The sequence below is a fragment of the Fistularia commersonii genome, chromosome 24 (assembly GCF_037954325.1).
Source record: "Fistularia commersonii isolate RoL2024-O1a breed Wild chromosome 24, RoL_Fcom_v1.0, whole genome shotgun sequence".
NCBI lineage: Eukaryota > Metazoa > Chordata > Actinopteri > Syngnathiformes > Fistulariidae > Fistularia > Fistularia commersonii.
Genome location: NC_141307.1, coordinates 10,498,403 through 10,512,453, shown reverse-complemented (window position 1 = coordinate 10,512,453; position 14,051 = coordinate 10,498,403). Strand labels below are relative to the sequence as shown.

The window sequence follows — 14,051 nt, the reverse complement described above, 5'->3', positions numbered from 1 at the left end:
ACTCTCTAATGTCAACGTGAACACAGATTTCTACAAAAAAATGTCAATGAAATAAAAATATTTTAAGAAATGTAATTGTTTGCATCATTAATCAACCCCTTCCAGTCAGTATTTTGTAGATGCACCTCTGGATGCGATCACAGCAGTGAGTCTGTGTGGATAAGTCTCGATAAGTCTTGTTCATCTTCCCACAGCACATCTGCTCTTTTCTTCTTTACAAAACCGCTCAAGCGCTGTCAAGTTGCGTGGGTATCGGGCATGAACAGCCCTTTTTTAAGTCCAGCCACAAATTCTCTATGGGATTGAGGTCTGGGCTTTGACTCGGCCACTCCAGAACATTTACCTGGTTCTTTTTTAACCATTCCTGCGAAGCTTTTGCAGTATGCGTCGGATCATTGTCTTGCTGGAAAATAAATCTCCCAAATTGTAGTTCTCTTGCAGACTGAATAAGATTGTCTCCCAAAATTTCAGTGTATTTTGCAGTATTCATTCTGCCCTCAACCTTTACCTTCCAGGTCCGGCCGCTGAGAAACATCCGCACAGCATGATGCTACCATGATGGTGTGTTTTTGGTGATGTGCAGTGTTTGGTTTCCTCCAAACATGACGTCTTGTCTGATGGCCAAAAGGTCTCATCAGACCAAGGTATCTTCTTCCACTTGACCATGGAGTCTTCCACTACTTTTTGGCAAACTAGTCGAGATCTAAATGACTTTTCTTCAACAGCGGCTTTGTCATTGCTGCTCTCCCCTAAAGCTTTGACCGGAGAAGAACCCGGGCAGCAGTTGCTGGATGCACAGTCTTACCCAGCTGCAGCTGAAGCTTGTAACTCCTTCAGAGTCGTCGTAGAGGTCTTGGTTGCTTCTCTCACTAGTCTCCTACTTGCACAAGGGCGGCCTGATCCAAGCAGATTCACACAAGTGCCATATTCCTTCCATTTCTTGATAATGGATTTCACTGACCTCCGGGTGATGTTCAAATTTTTGAAATTTTTTTTATATCCATCCCCTGATTTGTACATCTCAATCCCCCTTTCCCTGAGTTGCTTGGAGTGTTCTTTTGTCATGTATTAACTTAAAAAGGGGTGTGATTCATTATGCAAACAATTATATTTCTTTATATATTTTTATTTCATTGACATTTTTTTGTAGAAATCTGTTTTCACTTTGACATTAAAGAGTTTTTTTTTCCAATAAATTTTTATGTTAAAGAAGCCAAATTTTATTGACCATGATTGATTTATGAAAGTGCTAAAAGGGTAAAACATCCAAGGGGGTGAATACTTATGATAGACACTGTACACACACATATATATATATATATGTGTGCGTGTGTGTATATGTATACATATATATGTGTATGTGTATTTATGTACATATATATATATATATGTATTAATAGACATATATATGTCTGTATATGCACATATGTACGTATACACAACATATACATGTCTATAGGCATATATATGTATTCATGTGCATATATGTATAAATGCATCTATAAACACATGCATATATATGCATACGTATCTTTGCATATGTATGTGCATATATGCATATATTCATGCATGCATAAACACATATACATATATATATGTTGCGTCTGTATATGTGCATATACATATATATATATACACATATATATATTCACATATGTATACACACACACGCATATCTGCACACACACATTTCTGTGTGAATCACTTTGGGATTTTTCCTCCCCACCTTTTTCCAGCTCCACGGGGAAAAGCTCCAGCTTCTCCACCCTCTTCTCCAGCTCGTACTCCGCCGAAGAGGCCACTGGATCCACTTCTTCATTGCGGCGGTCGTAGTCTTCATTAGAGTATGTGTTGAACACCTGGAAAGCAGACATGTCAATTTGCTGGTTTATTTGAACTCAGTAAAATATAATAGCCAGAATGTGTGAAACCAGGTATGTATGTAGCAGGCAGTGGTATGCGGTATAAAATAAATAGCAATATTTGCCCACAAATCTTTGTATTTTCTGTATGATTCCAATCATTATATTTATATAATTTTCTTATACAACACCCACAGACCATCTCCTCCCCACTCTGTTCTGTTACTTTGTCACAAAAGTCATCCTTATTTTAACTTATTTATCCTATCCTATGCTGCTTATAGAGGAATTTGCAGCAAAAATCACCTCTCAGCTGCGGCACAGCGCTGTCTGCCTCACCTCGTGACTTTTCTCTGCAGTTTAGTGTCCGATTGGTAAGAATAATCCAGTCATCCACTTCCATTAAAGACGGAGGCTGGTAAATTTGGATTTTTCTACAAACATTATATTGGCGAAACACTGACAAACAGAAGGTTGTAGACGCAACGCAGCCTAATTTGTCAGGGACAGCGAGTGCAGAGGTGACTCTTTTAACTTAATTTTTCAAAGGATCTGAATCATACAGGCAATACATAAAAACACACAGATTGGTGGACAAATAATATTCATTTTGAGTTGTTTTTTTTTTTTTTCATGATTATTTTTATGCCTCCTCTGAACACATGTCACTGAGTATGCACACGTGACCACGCGTGTGAGCGCTAGGATGTCTTTGCACAACAAGAGGCATATCACCTTTCGCTGTTTGGGCATTAATAATACATAAAGTGATTCCTTTGAAATGATTCATCCATTCATTCGGCTGGAATTCATCGCGGGTCCGAGGAGGGACGAGAAGTTTGCTGAAGACTTGGATGGCGCGACACCAAAAAAAAAATCAGGAAAAAAAAATCCCCTTCACTATATTTATATTAAAACTCGTTCTGACTATTAATTACTATTAATTCATGGAACAGCTTATAAAAATCTATTATTCAGTAATGTGCTAGATTATTAATATGTATATTAATTGCAGTGTCAGTATTTATATTGTATTTCAAATTTTTTTATCTCCTTTGTGAGCGCTGTCCGTGAACTCTCCATCATCAATCATTCAGCGTCATCCGCAGCCCTACATTATTAACACATAAATGCACGCGGTGCGATGCCTGTGCGCACACACATAGTCGGAAATGCACATGCACGTCACTGCAAACAAGCACATGTAATCATATCCATATAGAAAATATTGGAAACTCAAATTATGGTTTATAGAGTACAGCAAGGTAAGCATGACTAAAACATGCACATAAATATAAAATGAGCTACTGTCTTGATGCGATAAAGGAAGTAAACATTGGATTGATGGTCAAATTCCATGTTTAAATGACGAAAGGACTTCAAGAATAACGAATAGGAGAGTTTTAATGTTATGTATGTTTAAGCAGTAATGTATTTTTAAGTAATGTTTAAATAGTTATTTATAAGTAGCTGTGATCAATATAGGAGATTTGTTATTGTAAAATGTTACATTTGTCCAAACAACGACAAGAGAGAACTGGATAAGTGAGCAACGGTCAAAAGAGGGTTTGCTATGACAGGAGGTAAAAATCTCAATAAAAATATGAACAGAGAGTGTGCAAACATTACCAGTAGTGTTGCTATTTTTAAAAGAAAAAGTAAATATCTGCCTCCTCCAACTACAAATGGATTTTTGAGGTGATGCAAACGTATAAAGCCTGCAGGGGGTCTAAAACAACCGAATGGACCCCCAAAGAAAAAAAACAAAATAAATAGCGGCTGCCTAAAAGTTACTTATACAAAAGTTATTTAAACATTATATAATTCAGTTAAATCATCTGAGTGCCTACATCACTGTTAAACTTAATATTATGAACATGAGCGCAATCGGAATGGCCGAGTGTTACTTATACTGAAATTGCAACACACACACAGGCCATTGCGAAAAATATAGAACAGACTGGAATGAATGGAGAATCTATGGACAAATAAAACTATGTGCCATTTTAAAATTGACACTTGTTTTTTTCCTTCTAATATGGTTTTATATTTTTATATAGTTCCATTGTTTCATGTTTATTCCTGCAAGACTCTTGTTCTGTTATTCAACCACCCCCACACACACCATATATATGCATGCACGTATATATCAGTGTACTAACCTACTAAAATTAGATGGGAAATAACAGAAAGGGTCTCCATGGTTACGTTCAATAAGGGCCCAGCAATCCCTGCAATGGATTAACAACTGCTGTACACACACACATACACACACAGACGCACACACACCCGCTCTCGACAGTGCTTCAACAGCTCAGCACTTTTGCGAGTGATGTGTGAAGTTTACAAGTGATGCAGGAAGCATCATAGCTGAGAGAGGGGTTTAAAATTGCATTAAAAAAATCTTTTGGGACACCTTCAAAATTCTTACAGAAAAAAAAATCCTTTTGACACCTTAAACATACACACACACACACACACACACATATATATATATATATATATATATATATAAAATATATAATATTAATTGAATATATTTTAATTGATGCAATTGATGCTATCTATAAAATTAAATGTAAAATCTATTGGAGACCTCTTCATATCTATGAAATAAATAAAACTGATCCACTAGAAGCACATCTAAAATGCCATCTAAGGACTATTTCACCGAACAATGCAAAATAAATATTTATGAATTTACTAGCCGATTAAAATATATATTTTACCAGGTTAAAAAAAAAATTGTATTGTTTATCAATCAAAATTTATCTTATAAAAAATATACTTTACCAAGTCACCACAATCTTAAAATTCATAACATTTAATAAAATTGAAAAAATTAAAAAAATATTTCAATTAAATCCTTTTTTTTTTCCCAAAAGCCACAGGGAGCCATGAGTTGCTGACCCCTGGCCAAAGCATTTTAAGAAAAAAAAAAGGAAAACAAAAACACCACTGATACAGTAATATATGTATATGCATATAACAATGTTAATAGCAACATGAGAGGTAACCTATAGCCGCATTCACACGCAGCCCCTCAAGACTGATGATTTATCAGATATATTTGTCCAAAGTATTGCCATTCTCAGCCCATGTAATTTGTCGTTCTTGCTAAAATACCAGCCATTCCATAGCCACTGCCACTAAGTGCTGAGACCCTGCCAACAGAATTCTGTTCCTTCCCACTGCACACGGCTAAAGATTATATAATTAGGGACGCCAACAGCTAGCCTTACTCAGCTCGCAGATGGAAAAAAAAAAAAAAAAAAAAAATCAGCATTCAAATGTGGGATGAGAGGGAGAAGAATTTACTCCATGGTTACATTTCTAAGGAAGCGTAAATGGATTTACATTTTACATAAAAAAAAAATAAAAAAAAGAATATTTGAAAACATTTAAGCTATAGCCATGGTGCAGCAAACCTAAATACTATTTCAAACTGACATTTGAACCGGCCGGAAAGATGTACTTCCTAAAAAATTGAATTATTCTTTTTCATTACAAAACGCAGCTTGAGCGCAACAAGACCGTACCAAGTGACATTCCACTGAAAGAAGTTGTTTTTGAGGACACGCTATATTTGATTTCAGGTTGACGCAATGCCAGCCGGTGCATATTAATGACCAATATAGTAGGGTGTATTGAAATTACAAGGAATCCTCCAGCATGAGGTGATTTTCGATGCAAGTCGGCACTATCGTAGCCTTAGTGACTCACCTAACACAAAAAACCCTAAAGTCAGACATACATATATCAAGAAACAGAACTAGGCCATTAGAAAATGCATAATATCAGTACAGAAAAATGACAAAGATGAAACTAAGCAGAGTAAGCAAAGCACGCGTTAACTAAAGAGCAAATGCCGGAGCTAGGAGCATACAAGGTTGCAGCAGCCCCCCACATATCCAGGAGCATACAAGGTTGCAGCAGCCTCCCACCTATCCAGGAGCATACAAGGCTCCAGCAGCCCCCCTACTTGGGTATGTCAGATCATATCTTGGTAGAGCTAATGCCTGCCTACAGACCTTTGACCTGTAGTTTCCAAACACCACCAGAACAATCCAGGTTTGGACTGAGGAGGCCTCTTCTGCCCTACAGGACTGTTTTGAGCATAGAGACTGCGGTGTACTCAAATAGGGTGCCCATCTGGAGGAGTACGTCAGTTGTACTGTCCTTTGTTCACTTGTGTACTAATGTTGTGCTTCCCACAAAGACACCCAATGTCTTTCCCAACCAAAAACCATGGGTGGATAGCACAGCAAGGTCCCTAATTAAGGACCAGGGTGTTGCCTAGAGATCCGGCGACAGGCTGGCCCTTAGCGGGACCTGGAAAGATCTGAAAAGAGCATCCAGCTGGCAAAAAAACAGATGCAACATGTGGAGAGGAATCAGGACTAACACTGACTATAGGGCCAGTGGCCACAGGGTTAGCAATGACCCAACTCTGCCCGACCCCCTAGATAAGCTTCTTTGCACGATTTGAGTCATCGAGCAGCAGAGAGACTGGAATATTCAACAAGAGGCATATTCTTCCCTAGTGCTAACAAACAAGTTCAGCCATGTTCAGACATTTTTTATGGGATTACTGATGTAAAGTTGGAACGCCACAAGTCGAGGACCCTTCACTGTCTCTAAACCAAACAACATCGTTGGTCTGTCCACAATCGTCTACGCTTCTTTGATTACAGTCTACATCAGGGGTGCCTGGCACATTGATTGTAATCTACAGGTCAAAACTTTACCGCACAACATCAAGATAAGAGAACCGCGAGCCACAGACTACCCTACAGTACGAGTACATTGCATGTTATTAAAAAAATAGCTGTTAGCCTATCGTCCATCGCCGCAATAACATAGCTTGCCAGCCAGACTGGGATCTCGATCCAAATACCGTTCCGCCATCACTGATGGTCATTCGGAAGCGTGTCTGAAGCTGACAATCGGAAACTGCTGTCCAGACTCGAAACCCTGGCTGATTCCATCCAGCGCGAAACGTCATCAGAGAAAGGTGATGACCAAAAAAAAAAAAAAAAAAAAAAATCACAGAATTGTATTATGCCATGAATTTTCATGCTGTTATGCAAGGTAACCAATATTTATTTCATGTCCTTGTATCCATATATATAAATAAATACATGTTTAGCATTTTTGCTGTTGGTAGATCATGCGCACCCTTGGTCTACATATTATAAAAGGTTTTACGTGAAAAAAAAAAATCAATAAATAAAAATTGCAGGAGCGAAAATGACTGACACGCATCTATCATATCGATAGTGGCTCTGAGCTCACATCCATTCTACTCAGCATTTTGCAAATGGGGAAGTGGTGGATTCTAATACACACACACACACACACACACACACACACACACACAAAAAGGCATACTCTTTCAACCACTTCAGAGGCCATTTAACTGCTCCTCCACTTATTGCACACATGATTCCATAACAATATCGCGGCGCCTCAGGTGATGAAAGTGCATTTAAAAGGAGAGCAAGGAGGCGAATGAGAGGAAACTGAATTCCAGCGGCGGCGTTTGAGAGGAAGTAAACAAAATTTAGCAACAACCAAGAGAAGACTGGGGGTTTGACTGAGACACGCGACCTTGCACTGCCGACTCGCCGTACGACCGACGACCACGCTGGCACACTGCAGACGACGTAACGCAACATTATACGTCAAAAATGTGAATCATCATCCGAGGAGATCACCGTTCTCAATCTGAGGTACCAGTGTCGGGGATAAATCAGTAACAGTAAATGAACATGACATTCTTTTCTGTAGGTCAGGGCCTTCGGGAAGGCGAAGCAGCCTTCGTCTCCGATGGCCTGCGGCAGTCACTTCTTACTGGTCAGAATCTTGTGGTGCAGTGAAAGGATGTGGAAATAATCATTCATTAAATTAAGTAATAGAGCGTGTGCACCTGAGGGTCGCGCTAGATCGAATTTGTTGGCGTAGTAAACTACAGGAACAGAAAAAGAAAGAGCCTAACTGAATGCTAAAGTAATAGCAGCCTCTATATTGACCCTAATTAATGTCCCCAGGGGACGAATCGAGTTTTTTTTAATTTAAATTTGTATTAAATGTGTGTTTCAACTGTCTGGTTCCCCAGAGTGAGGCTTCTCCTTCATCACCACTCATCCTCCTGACCATTCCCGCCTTTCTGGCCTGCCATCCAACTCAGGTTACCTGCTAAGGTTACCTGTGGGTCTAAAGACAGTTGCCTAAATTTCCAAGACTAACTAGCTATCTACACCGAGGCACGGGTTCTACTGCTCTACCCTACATGCGGCTTTTTTAGCTTTCCGATTATCCTTTAGCCGATTGGCCGGTTTTTCATCGACTAAGCATTTTGGAACCATTCGAAAGAAATGCACAGTTTGGCCTCAACTGAACGTTAGCTCTTTGGCATTTTGCCCCAAAAACTCCGATATCATTGCATATTATTACTGATTTTATGACAGAGGCTGCAGATTTGAATACAGGATAAATTTGGACGTGCCACCATAACCTAGACCTGGCCAAAACCCTGCTGGTTATATTGGGAAACTCTCCACAGGTCATTAGAGCTGCAGAAGCAACTGGGATGATCTGTGAAGAAGCGAAGAAATTGGAGTCCAGTAGCCACCACGATATTTTGACGAGAATTCACCATGACCTGGTTGATGGAGAACCTCCACAGACATTGTGACATATAAGCTGTCCACCTTGCCCTTTTAGCATTCCCATTGTCTACTCTTTACTACTGTTTTACAAATGATCTGCTTTTGAACCAACAACTCCAATCGCTGTTTCTGCTACTGTACTGATGTAGTGCGGACTGTCGTTTTATATGACACTAAATCATCCTGAATTATGGACTAGGTCAGCGCAGAACTCGGAAAAAAAAACAAAAAAACAGATATTGAAATTATCTATATGTAGCAAACGGTCACATAGAGGACACCATTAAGATTAAAAGATGGCGATGTCTTCTGGAATGGGATAGAATAAGGGTGAACTTGCGCTGGGCAAAGTGAATATCTTTGTCTGCCTCGCTATACGAACTAACAAAAGACAGAACTGTGTTTGTCTCTTGGATTAAGGGGGGTTGCATGTCTGATTGTGTGTGCGGGTCTTATGTAAAGGGTGGGAAGGGCTCCTCTTCAATATTCCATATGATGAATGAGCGTCGGTCCTTTTCAAAGATGACGGGAGCCTTGAAATGATCAAAAAAAAGCAACAGGGGACCTAAATATCTTTGACCTAAATGGGAGAACAATTGACCATGTTGTGAAAATACTTTGGGCAAGTTGGTCTCAAGTATCTTTGTTTAGATACCAATAAAGGATCGCAGTGTTCTCCAATATAAAATGCGAGTTAGTTAAAGATAAAGGCAAAGCATACATAAATATCGCATTTCATATCACAGGCGACACATTTACAGAGATTACAATAATTTAATTTGTGTATGTTTTACCCCCGTTTTGTGTGTGTGTGAAATGGTAGGAGAGGCAAGACTGCAGAAACAGTATCAGCGTAATTAAGTGAGCCAACATCCAGCTTTCTATTCAGAATAACTAGGTTAATTGCGGGCCGCATTTGGGGAGCGTCCACCTTTGTGTATGTTCTGGCCACGTGATTTGAGCTGGGAGGGCTTCATGGATGAACTGTTTTTGGGCCGAAATAAATTGTTTCCCACACTGCCTCAGTCAACAGCTGTAATTTTTCTGGAGCAAAGTGCAAAAAAAAAAAAAGAAAGATGATAAAGACAACCAGTTTACGACAGCGGTGATGGAAATGGAGACCCAAAGCATATGAAAGGGAAATATACGCCTCGAAGTGCATTGATCCCATGCGATATAGACATTACAATGCATAAAACAAAAATAAGAGCACTGATAGTAGTATAGTCAGCCATGTTCTGAGATTTTTTTTTTCAAATTTGGTCCGATAAAGTATCTCCATTTAGCGAATACTCAATGCAACAAATGAGCTCTGAACTGTTGTTGTATGACCATGTTAGCCAAAATCTAGCCGCAATGCAGGACGTGTCTGCAGTTCCTAGATCCTTTTCAGAAACTAATGATTTTTTCGTGCCATCAGACACCATAGAGACCGGGTACCTCAGTTCCCAGAACCTTTTGGCCCCTAATCCGAGGCAGGGTCTTTTCACGGTTCCATATGATGTAGGTGCCGTGCCCATTACCAGGTACTTTTAAAAACTATTGTGGTCACTCGTCAGCTGTTTCCTTGGGAAAAGATCGACAGAGCCGAGAAATGGACCGACGAAGAGATGCAAGGTTGTCTGACCTGCTACGAGTTAGCTCACTGCACGGGGGTTTCACATCCGAAAGCATTGCAAGGATAAAATAAAACCAATCAAATCGTCCACGGTTAAACTAAACCATATTTTAACTGAGAAGTGAAATCGAAAAGGAATAATGCCGATCACTCCTTCAGGTTTAAGCTTATTGATTCAAGATACTTGAGGATTAGAACACAGAAAAAAATGTTTTTTTTTCCCATAATCCATCTTTCCAATCCACAACCACACTGGACCCTTTGTGTCCACATCAGTGCTGAAACAACCGAAATACTCCGAGGCAGGTGTAGCGGAAAACAGATGTTTCCAAGCAAATCGCAAAAGAGAAAAATGAGAGCGCTTGGCATCGGCACGTATGAATCCCGGATATAGAGTTCCCGAGGTAATAAAATCCTTTCGGTGTAACCACCGCCTCGCCTCTCTATGAAATGTCGGATTAATGTGAAGGATTTGTTACGTAGTGATATTACAGCACCGCGGACACACGTGCTAGCTCTGGCGCGACACATGAGGCCAAAGTATTCGACGGATTCGGGAAAACCGCGGCGGGAATAAACGAAGCTCCTACACCGGCAAGTTAAAATTAGAAAGAAAACAAACAAACAGTATCATGTGTTCAAATTGAATGTGCGCAGAACTAGCATGACTAACATGCGGGGATGTGCTGCTTAGGAACACATCGATTTTTCAGAGAGCAGCAGATTGACCCTCGAGGGCAGAACGGCAAACTAGCTACACCTCGGACAAACCTTTCGACGAGTATTACAAAAAAATCAAGGATTTCTTGCAGAAATCACAAAACTTAGAGAAGTCAAGACTTGAAGCACCATGTTGCCTTTCTCTTATTTTTATGCAACCGGGCGAAATGATTTAACTTACGATGATCGGAGCGGTGCTGAAGCAAATCCTCCTATTCGCGGGGACGTCCTCTTTGTGTTCTTCCGGCAGCCCTGGAATTTCGGTGAGATCCGAGCCCGGGTCGTAGACCACATCTTCGTCATCTCCGTACAGGTCGTCCTCCAGATCCGTGCAGCTTTCCCCCCAGCCTTGGTAACACGCGTCCCCGTCGGCGTTAAAAATCACCTGTTCGTTCCCGGCGTATTCCTCGTCCGGCTTTTCCCGAGGAGATTCGGAGACCTTGTCCTCCCTGGTGGGGACGCCGTCACGGCTTTCTCCACGCCGCGCGGTCGGCGTCGGACCCGGGGTTTTGTCCCGGTGAGGTTCGCTGGGAACGGCGGCATCGGCGGGTTTGGGAGCTTCGGACCCCGCCGTATCGGCGCCGTATTTTCTCGTCTCCTCTTCCTCGCAGGAGCCGTTGATCTGGCCTCTGTTGGCGGCGGTGTCAGAAGGGGCCTCCCTCTCCGGCGGCAGTGATCCGGGCTCCGCCGTCTCCGCCGTCTCCACCCCGAGACCAGAGTACGGCAGGTCCTCGGTGGACTGCGATACAGGGAACTTTCCCCCTATCCGGTTGCGGTAGTTTCCACGAACTGGAGATTGGCGTGAATCGTCCTCACTGAGATCCCCTCCTTGGCGCTGCGACGCATCCGGCGAGTATAAGGCCCGTCTGCTGACCCCTCTGTGGGGAACGCCCTGGTTGTGATGGTCGGCGTTTTCGAAAACCGCGCTGAGCTGGCTCACCGTCGGTGACGAAGCTTCCGTTCGGGAACAGAGAGAGTCTAGAGAGTCCGTGCTGCCTCGGTTGGATCTCGCGCCCCGCCAGTCATCCAGGTGCTCGTGGGAACCCCGTTTGTCCCGTCCGTAAGGAAAAACCGGGGACTGGGATTGGTCTCGAGACTGCTGTTCGAACAACTTCCTGGTTTCGGAGAACTTCGCTCCGGCGCCTCCGACTCTTTCGGCCGACGAGGAATGCTGGAGTTTTATCACCGTCCCGTCTGCCTTGTTGATGAAGTTGGTGGGTTTGACCAGCTTCTGGGGTGAAGAATCCTCTCGACCCCTGCTTTTAGCTGCGGAGCTTTCGGAGCCCATCTGCATGAACATGTCCTTGATGCGGCTGACGTGGGCGCCATACTGACGGCCCCTCGGTTGCTTCACGCGTTCGAGGTCCTTGGGTTTGAAGTCCCCGTCGATCCGTGGCTGGTCGAAGGCCTTCTTTAGCGCTTGGAACTCAGCTCGGTAGGCATTGCGGTGAGGGGAGGCACTCCGGAGGCTGGTCCTCTCCCCCGAGGCCTCCGTCTTCAGCATGATGACGTCTTTGGATCCAGAGGGGGTGTCAGCATGGCAGTAACCTCATTAGAAACGCTAGAAGAGAGGAGTCTAGCTTGACCTGCCGCTGCCGCCGCTGTGGCGGTGCTCCCTGTCGCGATCCGGCCGCTGTGGAAAAAGTACTTCTCCCGGATCCGCTCTCACCTGCGGAGACAGACGACGGTTAGCGAAGCTGTTCGGCCGAGGTCAAGAGAGTCAACTCCTCATCGCCTCGATGGCATTCCAACCGTTTACGGAAAAGCCGCCCCTGCAGCTGTGCAGAAGCGGCACTTTCTGCTTACGAGAGATGACAAAATAGTAGTCGTTTTCACACCCTCAAAATAAAAAGCATGCAAAACGAGAAATTACGCTTATGGGCCCAAATAAAGCACTTTGATAACGCCTATTTAGAACCGTTCCTCTTTATAAATCTATACTTATTTTACAGTTATTTGTTCACTTTCTGCCCTATTTTCCATAGTAACGGATGAACACCTGCCCAGTTCCTCTCGTCACCATCACTGACACTGTCCTGGCAAACGTCAGCTGTCGGTCATCCGAGGGAACTTGGAGGAAATGAAACAGAATTAAATATCCGAATTTAAGTGCCAGCCTAATATTAGCACTGCGGCGTGCAAACCGGGAGGATGAAATATGGATCACCGCGTTGGGACACATCGATCGAAGTTGGCATGGATGGTGAGGATGCATCAGCAGCTCCATCGGCGGCTTCCGATCGAAATGTCCCTTTTTTTTCAATATCCCGTTATTATCACATGAAAAAAAAAATATACGTGAAATCTAGTGCAAAAATAAATGTTTGAATAGGATTTAAAAATAAAGAGAGTGGGATAGGACGAACAGGCGATGCGCCAGCCACACCGCACACACATCGACGCCGAGAACTGTTTATCGGTATTTTCCCAACCCGATCAACGTTCTGCGGAGATCGGTACGGTTAAAAAAAAAAAGTAAATAAATAAAAAAAATAAAACAAAAGCGCGGAAGGAGGCGGTGGGGGGTTGACGGCTTAAAACGTTACACAAAAAAAAAAAAAAAAAACACAAAAGAGTCCGGACTCACGTTCATGGCTCCCCGGCTCCCGAGACGAATCAAGATGAGGTGCGCCGACAATACGAATACAATAAAATAAAATAAAAATAAAAATCGAGTGTGTTTGGTAGCGGCGGGGTGTGTGTGGGGGGGATAAACCTCATCGCCCCCCCCCCCTCTTCGTAAAAGTGCTTGCCGGTGTGCGGGTTTTTTTTTTTTTTTCTTTTTTTTTGGGCAGCTCCTCTCGTCGCCGCCGCCGCCGCCGCCGCCGAGCCGCTTCGCGTCCGCGTTATCCTTCCGCGAGAGAAAGTAAACCCTGGCGTCCAGAGGCGCTATCCCATCCAGCCCCCCGCCATGTCTGAGTGTGTGTATGTGTGTGTGTGTGTGTGAGAGTGTGTGTGTGTGTGTGTGTGTGTGTGCGCATGCGACCTCATGTGACAGGTGGAGTAATGGCATTTATTTTCTTCTTTTCTTTTTAATTCTTTTTTTTTTTTTACATACTAATACTAGCTTGCAGCAACTTCTCAGTACAGTAGTTCATCTGTGCTGGGGGGTCTTGGTGGGTGGGGTAAGAAGGTCATGGACTATTGTGTTGTGTTCTGGATAATTCAAATGCATGCTGC

General features: G+C 42.6%; 1 protein-coding gene across 3 annotated transcripts in view; it reads right to left on the bottom strand.

The window, feature by feature from the left end:
- Window positions 1-13,788, bottom strand: part of ppp1r9a (protein phosphatase 1, regulatory subunit 9A) — a 40,343-nt gene extending 26,555 nt beyond the window's left edge. For all 3 annotated transcript variants that reach the window (XM_086171596.1, XM_086171597.1, XM_086171595.1), the window contains exons 1-3: window positions 13,459-13,788; window positions 11,053-12,540; window positions 1,727-1,859 (exon numbers count right to left, since the gene is read on the bottom strand). In XM_086171596.1, the coding sequence (XP_086027722.1) occupies window positions 1,727-1,859; window positions 11,053-12,375 (1,456 nt within the window). In that variant the 5' untranslated portion in view covers window positions 12,376-12,540; window positions 13,459-13,788. The remainder of the gene's footprint in view (window positions 1-1,726; window positions 1,860-11,052; window positions 12,541-13,458) is intronic.
- Between the last annotated feature and the right edge of the window lie 263 nt (window positions 13,789-14,051).